Source organism: Leuciscus leuciscus (genome assembly GCF_965113295.1).
Source record: "Leuciscus leuciscus genome assembly, chromosome: 12".
Taxonomy (NCBI): domain Eukaryota; kingdom Metazoa; phylum Chordata; class Actinopteri; order Cypriniformes; family Leuciscidae; genus Leuciscus; species Leuciscus leuciscus.
In genome coordinates this window covers 28,651,526-28,664,808 of record NC_138736.1, presented here as the reverse complement: position 1 = coordinate 28,664,808, position 13,283 = coordinate 28,651,526, and the positions used below count along the sequence as shown (strand labels likewise).

Below are 13,283 nucleotides of genomic sequence, written 5' to 3'. Positions count from 1 at the left end.
AAAAAAAAGAAGAAGATTTTGTGACATTTCTGAGTTTTGACTTACTGGTAAGCTGTAGAACAATGCATTCCACATCTCCAATCTTTACAGTGACATTTCCACCATCAAACCCAGATCCAGTTATGGTAAGAACTGTTCCCAGACTGCTTGATCCTGAAAGACAAGTTATATCAGTAATATAAACCATTATGAATGGAGATGAAAGCTATTATGCAAGACTTTATTTTATTTATTTAATTTTTATGATATGCGAGATCATTTACTCTTCTTTACCTTCTGTAGGCGAGATCCCGGTCACTGTTGGGGTCTTCGGCTCACTCCAGGTGAAACCACAGTCCCCTGAGCACCGTGATGGAATACCATTGATGAAAACTTCCACCTTAAAGATAAGCACACAAATGTACATTTCTGTCATTAGACATCCTAAACCAAGGTTTCTCAACTGGTTTTGCTTCAGGACCCAGATATTACACTAGACTTAAGTTTACATGTATATTAAGAGGAGACCCAACACAGTACTAAAATAGACAATAAAAAATCTAAAACATTTACATTAATGTAAAAATAATATTAATGTTTACTTCTTTTACCAATAAACTTGTATGTAATGCATTCTTGAGAACTTCTAGAATAAAGTATTAATAGGATCATGCACATTCAAACTATAAAGAATGCACAACTGTCCTTTTGTAATAATACAAATGAACCTTTCAGTCCAACCATAATCCTCTCAACATGCAAAATACCTAGAACAGTGGATATAAACAGAGTAACAACAGGACAGGCCCTGCACCTGACCCACTATGTAGCGCTATTGAAATCTGTACACTACACTGCATCAGGTAACATGAGAAAGAGCCTTTAAAAGCAAGCTGCATATATAGTATATGACCAACGTATTTTGGACAAACATTATTGCAGCAAAAGCAGTGAGTAAGAAACGCACCTGTGGTTTATTTGTTGGCACGCGCAGAAAGTCTCCCATAATTCTCTGTTTGAAGAGGACTCCTTGCTCGATCTCACGTGACATCAATGAAGGGTTCACACCAACCACATTGGAAGCATTGATCTGGTTAACATTATCAAAAAAAAATTAATTCAGCCTGGTGTGAAATGGAAAGTTTGAGTCAATTAAGATATACATTTGGGGTTGGAAAGTTTTTTTTTTTTTAAATAATGGTTTTTCAAAGTCTCTTATGCTCACCAAGGCTAGATATTTGGCCCCACTGGATACACTCAAGACTGGCCCTATTTTATTTTTTCATTGAATATCTTTTTCACTTTGCAGAAGGAATAATGGGTTGCATACACCTTTCCATGTTGACTTTAAGTTATGTTATATATTTAAATGAATTGTACACACTTGATTTTAAAATTTAGCACATACATTTTTTTTAACCAGCATTTTTACCATTTCTCATAAGCAGTTCCCCTGCCGTCTTGCAAACCCCTGTTCATTTTATTGTAATAGCACTCTGAACTCTTTCTTGCCTTTAACAGAGGCTGATTTCCAGGGATGGTGAGCCACTGTATGTTCCAGCTGTAGCCTCTACAGTCTCCAGATCGCTGCACCTGCAGCTGGCCGAGCTCTGGGATCCCCTGCAGGGCATACTGCAGGTCCGCAGCGCTGATGTTTACCGCCAGGCCTGGGAACACATAATGCACATACCACATGAAAACCCAGATAACCTCTTAGAAGATTGTGGTTTATGTAGAAAGAAGTCTAGTTCGCTATTCTAATAAATTCATTTTGGGACTGCAACATGATTAACAGTGTCCGACATCAAGAATCTGCTGTGAAACTACAGGAAATTCCATGTATTAAATGATTTAGTTATTTCCAGCAGCTACACAACAAAGTAACAGATAAACCGACAGCCAACATGCTTACCTTCAACACGCCGGGCTAAGAACTCAACGTTAAAGGTTCCTGTAAGAGGGGGGCTGGCTTTCTGAGGGCGCATAATAGTGACAGTGGCATTCCCTTGGCTTTGAATCAGTAGGTCTCCTGTGCTGTTTGGCATCTTCTGTTGAACATAAATGAAGACTGAAGATTGAGAACATGGAAGGCGTACATGGGATAATTCACCTCCAAGCCCACAAGACTTTCGTTCATTTTTGGAATACAAAGACATTTTAATGAAATCTGAGAGATTTATGTCCCTCCACTGAAAGTCTGTTCACCCAAAATTCAATCAAGTGATTTAATCCAAATCTTCTGAAGAGACACAATTGCTTTATATGAACAGATTTAATTTATGCTTTTATTAACACAAATCATTAACCAGCGAACATACATAGAGTTTAATCGTATTGCATGACGCACGAGAACCTCATTGTTTCTTGCAGAAGCTCAAACGTGCTGAGTGACACACAAGAATGAACTTGAGCTTCTGTTTACCAAATTACAATGCTGTAAACATTGTTCGCTGATCAATGTTTAAATGTGATAAAAAAAAAAAATTTAATTCATCATATAAAGCAAACGTGTCTCTTCAGAAGACTTGGATTAAACCACTTGATTCATTTGGATTGGTTTTATGATCTCTTTATGAATGTTTTGAAGCATTAGAATGTTGGGTGAATAGACTTTAAGTGGAGGGACAGAAATCTCTCAGATTTCATTAAAAATATCTTAATTTGTGCTCTGAAGATGAGCAAAAGTCTTACGGGGTTGAAACAACACAAGGGTGAGTAATTGATGACAGAATTTCATTTTTGTGTGAACTATCCCTTTAACTATGCAGTTATGTGCACACAATCTGCAGGAAACAATTCAGAGATATAGCAATGAACTCAAACGTTAAAGACATATGACATGCAAATATTCTGTTGTCATCTGTCACATCAGAGAAATCTGGAAGTTCCAGCACTTCCCTTCCATTTTACTCTTAACTTACCTTCAGAAAGCCTATTTCAAACAGTGGGACACCAAAGCCACAGTTGTAAGGTGTCGCGGTGATCTCATAGCTGACTTGTGAAGCATTTGCTTGTTTGCTCACAGTTATGTTTGAAAAGAAAAGTCCTGAACTGGCCAGAGCAGGAGGCCTTCTCCTGTGGATTATAACTGAAGTGGAGAGAGATAATAGAACATTACATTTTAAAAGACCACTTTAAAATAAAATAAAATGTCATAAACTTATTCCTATTCACCATTAGAATCCAAAGCAGTCATTGCACGTCCAATGTGAACAGCATCTATGAAGTAAACAGAGTTTGCCACTCCATACACACTGAACTGAAGAAGTTTGTAGTTGGAGCCTATGTAGTTTGTCTGTATGGAGCTCAGGAGATCCACACACTTGTAGTTCCACCTGAAAATGACAACATCAATGTTATCCTCACATGAATTGATTTTGTTATTACATTTTTGCGATAAAGACAAATACTCTAAAGGAAAGGCATCAGGTTACTATTTATGTTCAGTAGATTAAACTTACTCATTTATTGAGTCAAACTGCACAGAGATGCGTATGTTCTCTTCCCGGTAAGTATTTGCAGTCATGTAACTGAACATTACTCCCAGTTCATTCACCAGACGCCCTTTGTAGGCCAAGCAGAGCTACAAAGAAAAAAAAAAATATACATATATAAATGTATATATTAATCTTTGAAAAGTTAATTTCCATGCTGAGAAAAATCCATTAGTAAGGATGAGATACTGAGGTGTTTAGTGCTTACAGTGCTGTATGTTTGTAGCAGTATTGGGCTGTAGATTGCTCCGGATGCTGTAATGTCACTAGCATTGAAGAGAATCTCTGGATTCTTCAGAGACCAGCGGCCACAGAAAGCCTCCGAATCAGTGACCCGGACCCCTCTGCGGCTTAGATCACCTGAAAACTGTTTGACAAGGAGAAAGCTCTAAAATCTGGACAAAAAGGTGATGTTTTTCATTAAAATAACTGATGTTTATCATGTTAGAATTCTGTAATGTCAAACATTTGCAAAGCTAACTTGAATAGACTTGATTTAAAATAGGTAGGCATGTCCTCTGCATGTAGAACATACTTGGGGCCAGATTTACTAAACAGGGCAAATTAGTGTGAGAGTGCAGTTCCAAAAAGCGCAGATGGGAGTGGAAAGTACTGTGCATGATCTACTGACGATGCGCAAATTAAATACATAATGCATAATGACCAAAGCAACCTACCAAGAGCAGCACAAATTAGCGTCTGGTTTAAGCAAATACCAGTAAATTGACTTGCATGATTCATTAAATACTCTCCTCCCATAAATTTTGCGTCTGAAAGGGAAACTCCTACAAATGCATGTGCAATAAGGTCAGATGCAAAAATGTCCACACCTTTTCAGCGCAGATTTTTCACTGGTTTTCTTGAATTTTTTAACGCCAAAAGAAGGTTTGCGCTGGTGCAAACTGTTAGTTGGCCCCAAATCATCTGCTTTGCTTACCCCTGTGATGTTGGTCTCATAATCTCTAAAAAATTTCACATTAGTGTTCTCCATGGTTGGAATCTCTGCTGGACATTTAGCGGTGATCATCATATCTAGTGCTGAACGCACCTTTAATGAAATAAACAAACAAACAAAGAGGTGTAATTCGAAAAGGAGTATTTCAAGAGATCATTCAAAATGTTTGTACACAGTAATGTTATTTAATTCTATGGTAAATATAAAGAAATATAAAACAAACAAAAACCTCCGCTGCAGAAGCATTGAAAGGCAGAGGGAGGGACGGAACTCCATCCCACAGCAGTGTGAACGTCTCCATGCTGGACTGGCCTTTCACATCCTCAGTAACTGTGATGTTAGTATCTGAGCCCATGATCAAGTAGTCAAGATCCTTAAAGTCACCTGAGATAATTCCAGGATTTTTTAAAAAAACATTGCAAAACACTTAAATGTACTGGAATACTTTACAAGCCACATAAAAGGCAACAACAAAAAACACCCTAATGTACAAAAATAAGAAACAACATAATAATTGAAATATATATGAAAAGTATATAATGTGGTGCGTTATGCATAGACTTCTTTTTTACTGTTTTTTTATAAGTAGTATTTTGTTAACACTTTACTTAAAGCCTTTATGTATCATGCATTATGAAGGTTTTCATTATGTATGTTATAATGCCTTATATATTTTCATAAATAATTGTAATCAAAATTGTTTGTCATGTATTTTAATGCAATAGACTTTCTAAAGGTATAAAAATTAAGTTTATAATGTATTATAACTGTGGTTACAATTATTCATTAAATCATACAATCCATTATAAGCTGCATTACAAGGCATAATTAATGCATTATATATAAAGGCTTTAAGCTTAAAGTGTTACCGTATTGGTTACTAACAAACATAGTGCAAACAAAGTGCACATTGAAAATATAGTCTCACCATGCTATATATATATCACCATAATATGTATCATAATTTGTACTTTTTACTTTCAATAAAACATATATATCTAACAGTATTTTACATGTACATACATTACTGTCCTGTTAAATAAAAATGTACAAAATATAGAGGTGACTAAATAAAGAGTGACACATTGTTGGCCAATTAACCAGTAAGAACATAATGTTTTAACTGTAGCATTTTTAAATTAGTTTCATTACAAACATTTGTTATTACAATTTATATTTTTACTGAAATTTAGTCTAATGGGTGAATTTTGTTAAAGTACATATCTCAAGTAAGTGTTTTTGTTAGCAAAAATCAGATGACAGAGAAATCAGTCAAAGAATCTTGATTTAAAAATTTTTTTAAGTTCACCTCTGTTAGAGTTGAATGTCACATTGTACAGCAACTCATTGTTCAGTTCTTGCTTTGTGACTGTAACGCTGTCTGGTTTAATTGTCCACAAATCATTCAGAGCGTTCTGCAACTCCATCGCTGATGCATTAACTGGGATCAGCCCTACAACATGCAAAGCAACTCCAGTGAACATTACAAACATGCAAACAAAGATGTAATGCAGAAGGGTGAATTCAAAAATTAGAAGCACATAAAAATGAGATATTTTAGCTTCATCAAACACACATTTATAGTGCTGTGTGAACTAATGCACCTGTTTTAAGATCTCCATATGCCAGGAAGTAGTATGTGTTTTCACAGTTGCTCAGAGAGAAACAATCACTGCTGATTCTCAGAGTCTGGACCTCGTTGATGGGGGTTATTGGCATCCACCCCCTGAAACAAACCACCTAAAACATTAAAGAATAAAAAAAATGCACATTGCAGGTAGAGGAGATCATATCTGAGACTTGAGTTTCTGCATGTGCAGTGCAGAAAATTCATTTCTAAGGCCCTTCCTTTCCCTAAAGTGCATCTGTGAGCTCACTTACCTGTTTTTCAGGTACTATATCATAGTATGCGTTAATCTGTTGTTTCTCATTAACAGCTTCAATTGTCTGCTGGGCAGTGAAAGGGCTGATCTCTTTGAAAAAGGCCACATCCACTGAAGCTACTACTCCATACTCCTGCACTAGAATCTCTATGTAGTACCTGTAGCACATTGAAAGATGTTTCATATTGACTATACTGTAAAAAAATATAGTCAATAATAACAATAATAATGACAAAAAGACTAATAGAGAGCAAACATTTATGACAAAAAAAAATAAAAAATTACTTGAAAACCTTCACTTACGGTTTTCCCTTCTCTAAGCGCATGACGTCTGACCTCTGAGTGCCAAAGCTGAAGAAACTGCTTGTATAGGAAGGCTGTGATGCAATCTTAACCTGAAATAAAACAAAATGATTACATTTAAATTAAATTAAAATATGCTTGTAAGTTTCTAGCCTCTACATAGCCTCTTAACTGTCAGTGTATTGCTAGCAGTTAGCACACTTTGTAATCCTTCTTTTAAATGATGTATCATTCGAAATCTGAAACACTCATAATTAATCCTATAAAAAACCTTTTTTGAAATTGGACATTATTTCCATGGAAAAGGTACTTTAAACCTTTTAGCTGGCTTAATTTTCATGATATCAACTTCAAATTTGGTAAACAACTTGGTTAAACACATGGCTTCAGTTTTTCTAGCAATTTTAGAGTCCAAATTATTTTGTAAAATATTGTGTGTAAAATAAAAAACATTAAGTTCAGTACATTTGCTTTACAAGTATATTAAACCTTTAACTTTTTCACACTTGAATTTTTCTGATGCTGCTTTCACTTCTGCAATAATCTTAATAAAGAAGTGCCTTCTTTAAAATAGATCCACCTTAGGTCTGTATTCCAAAGCATTCATACATTATAACCATTTAAGTTCAGATATATGCTTAAAAAGGCAGTTAACAGGATAATTGCTAGCACTGATAACTACTGAAATGATGAAATTATGATTTTATTGTCATTCAGGTACCTTATCCTGGGGAAGACCTGTCTTGCTGAAATATAGCTGGCATCGGTCGTCTGCTTTGATTCGGAAATAGTAGTTGTCGGTCTCCGTTGGAACAAAGAAACCGCTCAATCTTGCCACAAAGTTATCAATTTCATTGGGCCAAACATAGGACAGCGAATCCACCCACTGGACAGAGTATCCAGGCCTACTGGAATTATACTTCAGGACGTCCTCAAGAAGGTTCGGAGAAGACCTGTTCCACATCTCCATTTTAAAACCTCTGCCACCTACACACATGATAATTTAACAATCACTCAATACAATCAAGACAGTACTGTAATAGGAATGTGCATTTTACATGTGTAATTAATTTCATAAATAGTAGGGGAGACCTCAGCATTTTGTACATTTTTACTTCAATTAATATTTTTCAGGGTAGGTTTCAAAGTCAATTTCTGTATGAACACATACCTTATAGCCATGGCTATTGAACATGTCCACCAATATTAACCAGGAAAAAATACTCTAAATAAAAAAAATAAAAAAAAAATAAAAAAATAAAAATAAAAATAAAATAATAATAAAAAAAATAAATAAAAAAAAAATAAAAAAAAAATAAAAAAAAATATTATGATCAAAGAGACGAATACAAAGGAATTATTTAAATTCCAGTTTCCTTGCTTCCTTCCTTGCATATACAATGTCCTGTTGAAAACAGTCAGTTACGTGACAAAAGAGAATCATGGTCTTGCTTGAGATAATGTGTTATGCTTCAACAGTGTCAAAGTCAAATATTCTCGCGTGTGGAGCGCAGAATTCCACTGTCGTGCCAACAGTGTCTATGAAAAAGATTTTTACAATAATATTACGTCATCATAATAGATCTGACTTCAGATAAGGTTCTCACCAGGAAACACTGTCATATTGGTTCTTTCATAACCAGGTGTTATGCAGACAATCCTCTCATTTGATACACTCTGAATCTGACACTCACGGCCTAAGGAAAAAAATTATAATACATTTTTTTATTTTTTTTTATTTTATAAATAATTTATATAATCATTTGGATAATTATAATTAGTCACAATAATTAATTGTATTATATTATTTTTATATCACATAGCAAATACTGTATATGTATATATATATATATATATATATATATATATATATATATATATATATATATATATATATAATATTGATTTTCAAAGGGTTACCTCCTACTAACACCATGGCTGGCTGGTCAGTCTCATCAAAGTAATGTCCCTGAATGGTCAGTAATGTGCCGCCCATTATGCTGCCCTCAGAGGGAGAAACTCCTGTCACCTCTGAAAGAGACAAGGCCAGGTTTTTTTTTTTTTTGTGCAGGCAATTCCATGCTGTATTATTTAAGAAGAATAAATGTTATCCACACCTGCGTATGTCTGGAACATGGCAAGCTTGTTCAGTGCTGAGATGCTGAAAACCCCAAAGTCTGGCAAACTCCTAAAAAAAGAAAATATGTGTTTTGTCTACTTTTCTATTAACAGCATGCAGAGAATTTGATGTAAAGTTCAGTAAAGTAAAATCAAACTTCTCTGACCTCCCAAATTGACCGTCAAGAATGTAACTGAGGTTGTGATGACCTGAAAACCAAAGACAATGACATTTAATCTGACAAAAATCTATAGTGAATAAATAATTATTGAATGTTTTAATAATAACGTCTCCTCACCAACATACGTTCCAGTCATTTTACAGCTCATATATCCCCATTGACTGCTCTCAGAATCCAAAAAGAGGCCATACCTGAAAAAATGTATGTGTATTTATGGAGGGTGCATTCACATTTAATGTTTACATTTATTAGTAACTTAATACTTACTTTTCATCTGAATTAGGCTTTAGAAGTTCACAAGGCATGCCTCCCATGTACGCTCTGTTCAAAGAAAACACATTAAAACAGTTTCAGACACACCTTATGTCAAGACTGAATATATTTAACATTCATACAGTTATATTTCTCCATTGTGTATTAAATATTTCCAGACCTTAAAAATCTTGTATCCAGGCCATTTGAGCTTTTGTCCGTGTTGCTTCCGTACACATCAGTATAGATTCTTCCCCGCAGTGTCACCACAGTCCCTAAAGGGATCATTCAGTTTCATTTTTTTCTTTTCTTTTTTGAAGGTTTTTACAAACCAAAAGCAACAGAGTAATGACAAAAACTAACAAAACCTACCTGGGGGACCAGAGAGTGGACTGATACTTTGAATGCTAGGTGTATAGTATGTTCGGCTCTGTGAAAGCAGTGCATGTTTTTTATGAATATATTGTAGTATTTTGAGAAGAGTATATTTTAGTAAGTAGCATAATGAAGTCCATCTCACTTACATAGAACATGCACCAGTAATTCCACTGATATCCATAACAAATGCTACTGGAAGGAATTGGCACGCCATCCACACTGACCCGAACCTCATAGTCATCTTCTGGCAGAGCTCTGAATATGATGCAATACAAAGCTTTCTTTGAGAAAAAATAAGCTTTCACCATTGGACATAACACTATGCGGTACAACTATTTAAAATAATTAAAATGTGATTATCTTCCTCATTTATGCACAAATATGTCTAGACTAAAGTCTGCTAGTAAACCTCAAATGCAAAGGAATTTAAAAATGCAACAGGTTTTTTTTTTAATAATACATACATACAGAATAATTTAGAATGACATTAAAAGAAAGTTCATACAAAAATGTAAATATTCACATTTTCAAATTGCATGAATAAGATTTGGGAGCAGCAAGAGCGGGGAAGATTTTCAGGGAATAAACTATTTTAATTTTGGTCTGTTTCTCATACATAGCTTGTATGAACTCAGAAGGCTTGAAGAAGTCATATGGACTGGTCTTATGGTCATTTTTATTGATTAAAAATTTTCCTAAACAAAAAAAATCTGCTTTTGTGTTCCACAGAAGAAAACAAGTCACGGTTTGAGAGATCAGTTTTATATAGGCTCTATATCCACTAATTTTATTAATTTCTCCTAAGTTTTAGAAATTAGTCAAAATGTACATTCCTCCTTATATATCCCCCTGATCCCTTTCCTATATGATTTTCACATTTGAGTTTGTAAAAGAAATCTACTTAATACAATGCCATGACTAATCAAGATAAAAGAAGACTACATTTAGGTTATCTGATTCACTCCTTACCTTGTATAACACATTATCTGATTGGAGTGACTGGAGTCTTTCTCGACATCACAGGGAACAGATCTGGTTCGGGACACCAGCGTCACACTGTTGCCGAAGTTTGGGTCATTGGCATTGAGATTGAACTGATTGGCTTGAGCAAAACCTGAGTGGGGAAAAAAAAAACGCTATAAGAGACTTTAAACCGCAGTAGCCTACAGCCAACATGTGCAAAATCTGAATTTTGGGATTAAATTAAAAGCATATTGATTATTTTTTTGATACCTTGCCCCTCTATGGTCAGTCTCGTGCCGCCATTGAGGCTTCCGATTTTTGGGGTCACTTTGTTGACACGTTGCGCTCCTGTCAGGATGGAGATTAATAGGCTACTAAAATCTATTCATTTAATGTACAAAATGTCTGTGAAAATTTTAGGATGAAAACAATGATATGAAATTAAGCAAAACGTTCAGAATGACTGAGGCAAACAACAATAATAGTGGAAGATAAATCCAGCGTGTACCTGCGGAACTCCACAGTAAAATACAAACTGTGAGCGGCAGAAGCTCCCGTCGCACGTGCCTCATCCTGACAGACTCGCGCGCTTCAAAACAAAGCCGTCTGCAGTTACTGTATCCCTTCTGCACAAACAATATACACATACCATTTGTGTTTAGCCTACACTTTTCATTTGTATTTCTATTACAAAACATATTTTAACATGTTCGTCTGAAAACAATGCTGAACAGACAGTATGCTAGGCTACCTATTCAGTATTCAGGCTATTGAATACATATAACGTGAATAGCCTACATAAAATAAAATTAAATAAAATAAAATTAAATTAAAATTAAATTAAAAATAAATTAAATTAAATTAAATTAAATTAAATAATACACCGTGATTATATAAAGTCTATATATAATTAAAGATAAATAAATATTTGTAAAAAAAAAAAAAAAAAAAAAAGGTTACAATAGTAGGCCTATGACTATTCCTGAAGGTGACAACAGGAAATAAGTGTTCATAAGCAATCGATTTGTAATGATATTTTTATGTAAGTTGTAGACTACTTTAGTATTTTCTGTGTAATGATGTGTATATATATATATATATATATATATATATTAAAAATTATAGAAATGTGGAAAATTCACACTTACACAATTAAGACTCACATACCTGTTAAAGCACGCACTCTTGGGAAATCCAAACAGCAGTGGCTCATGTGTTAAGAATAGCTCTCTCTTTTTATAGCCTACTACCAGCCCACAGGCAAGAAGAAATTCGCTTCTCCTTTGTGTCTCAGGTGATCACGAACATTGCTGTCATTCTACAAGCTAGACATTTATTCTTTCTCAGTGTACCTTAACAAACACCAAAAAACCTCACAACAATGCTTATTTAAAACTCACTGACCTTTGTGCAGTGATGTCAACATTACTTTTAAATTCAAATGGTGACTAAATCTGAATAGACTATTTAATGTCCCAGATGTAATCCATTTGAATGACCTAAAACAAGATGAAATAAAGAAGATTTACAAGGAGAATTCTTGTACTTATTCAGTGATAAATCATTGGCTATACGCTTGAGCAAAATGTGTGTCAGTATCAATGCAACAAAACTACAGCCAGAGCCGTCGCATAGACTGTGCGAACTGTGCGACCGCACAGGGCCTCGCGCCAATAGGGGGCCTCGCAATCCTGCTGTTTTTATTTTATTTTATTTTTTACTTTTTTAAACATCTCGCGGCACGAATGTAACAATTCTGCAAATAAATAAAACATATCCAATTAACTGGCAGAGCATTCATTTCGTTCGTTTTTTTTTTTTTTTTAAATAAGAGAAGATCTAACGCTGAAATGTGTTATTTAAATCAAGTGACCAAAGTGCTCGCAGTGTTTTCTCGTGCGGCTTGCGCACACGCCGCACTGTCTTCATTTGGACGCGCGCTTCAATCCGTTGTGGATACTCTAACATAATGCACACAAATGTGTCCCTGCTTGATATACAACCACTGATTAACATATTCGGTTTTGATGAGAAAAAAAAACTAACGTTATACGAGAAAAATAAAACCATACGAGATCGGAATCGAACCTACAACCTCTGACACGCTAGGCAAAAGTTACACCATTGGACCATTTAGATACACATTGCTTAATTAGGCGGATTCGTTGTTGGACAGTTGATTTTTTCCCTTCTGAAATAAATAGCAAAAAGTCATAGCTGAGACTATGTCCATGATTATGTATTATTCTACTTGATGAAAACGTATTACAGCAAGATTATGCGTGCAAAAGAATTAGAACAGCTACGTCCGTGTGACTGTAATTACTGCGCAATTGAGCATACACATCAAAGAGCAGGGCCTCGCATTTCAAGTTCGCACAGGGCCTCGCACACCACCAGCGACGGCACTGACAACAGCCCATATAAAATGATGATTTCAGGTGATTTTAAGATGATCATGTCCTGATGAACAAGATTTAGGATAATTTATAATTTAACAGCAGTGTGTCGTGCTGGTACTTAAATCCAAGTGATCTCTATTCATCTTTGTTGTATTACATATAGCCTACAATTTTTGCATGACAGGCCACATTTGAATAGTGAAGCATGCAACAGTTTTCATCTCCAGGGAAATTGTATCAACTAAATAATTAAATAATTAAAATTAAAGTTAGTTAGATAAAAACACTTGTTTAAAACACTACTTGCTTGTAGTGCTGACGAATGACTTTCAAGTTCAATTACAATACCTGTCATTAACACAGATTATGTTATA

The 13,283-nt window shown here is 34.9% G+C and overlaps 1 protein-coding gene across 1 annotated transcript in view; it reads right to left on the bottom strand.

The window, feature by feature from the left end:
* The window catches only part of LOC309510735 (fibrocystin-L-like), a 47,229-nt gene extending 35,502 nt beyond the window's left edge, over positions 1-11,727 (bottom strand). The window contains exons 1-29 of the mRNA XM_082185602.1: positions 11,675-11,727; positions 11,016-11,133; positions 10,778-10,855; positions 10,514-10,658; positions 9,691-9,799; positions 9,539-9,596; positions 9,348-9,441; positions 9,182-9,235; positions 9,032-9,105; positions 8,900-8,942; positions 8,732-8,802; positions 8,535-8,645; positions 8,222-8,311; positions 7,336-7,601; positions 6,615-6,706; positions 6,310-6,469; positions 6,033-6,168; positions 5,738-5,881; positions 4,658-4,812; positions 4,411-4,521; positions 3,682-3,840; positions 3,441-3,562; positions 3,154-3,314; positions 2,901-3,067; positions 1,892-2,027; positions 1,492-1,646; positions 947-1,069; positions 274-379; positions 46-153 (exon numbers count right to left, since the gene is read on the bottom strand). Of these exons, the coding sequence (XP_082041728.1) occupies positions 46-153; positions 274-379; positions 947-1,069; positions 1,492-1,646; positions 1,892-2,027; positions 2,901-3,067; positions 3,154-3,314; positions 3,441-3,562; positions 3,682-3,840; positions 4,411-4,521; positions 4,658-4,812; positions 5,738-5,881; positions 6,033-6,168; positions 6,310-6,469; positions 6,615-6,706; positions 7,336-7,601; positions 8,222-8,311; positions 8,535-8,645; positions 8,732-8,802; positions 8,900-8,942; positions 9,032-9,105; positions 9,182-9,235; positions 9,348-9,441; positions 9,539-9,596; positions 9,691-9,799; positions 10,514-10,658; positions 10,778-10,855; positions 11,016-11,079 (3,292 nt within the window). The 5' untranslated portion in view covers positions 11,080-11,133; positions 11,675-11,727. The remainder of the gene's footprint in view (positions 1-45; positions 154-273; positions 380-946; positions 1,070-1,491; positions 1,647-1,891; positions 2,028-2,900; positions 3,068-3,153; positions 3,315-3,440; positions 3,563-3,681; positions 3,841-4,410; positions 4,522-4,657; positions 4,813-5,737; positions 5,882-6,032; positions 6,169-6,309; positions 6,470-6,614; positions 6,707-7,335; positions 7,602-8,221; positions 8,312-8,534; positions 8,646-8,731; positions 8,803-8,899; positions 8,943-9,031; positions 9,106-9,181; positions 9,236-9,347; positions 9,442-9,538; positions 9,597-9,690; positions 9,800-10,513; positions 10,659-10,777; positions 10,856-11,015; positions 11,134-11,674) is intronic.
* Between the last annotated feature and the right edge of the window lie 1,556 nt (positions 11,728-13,283).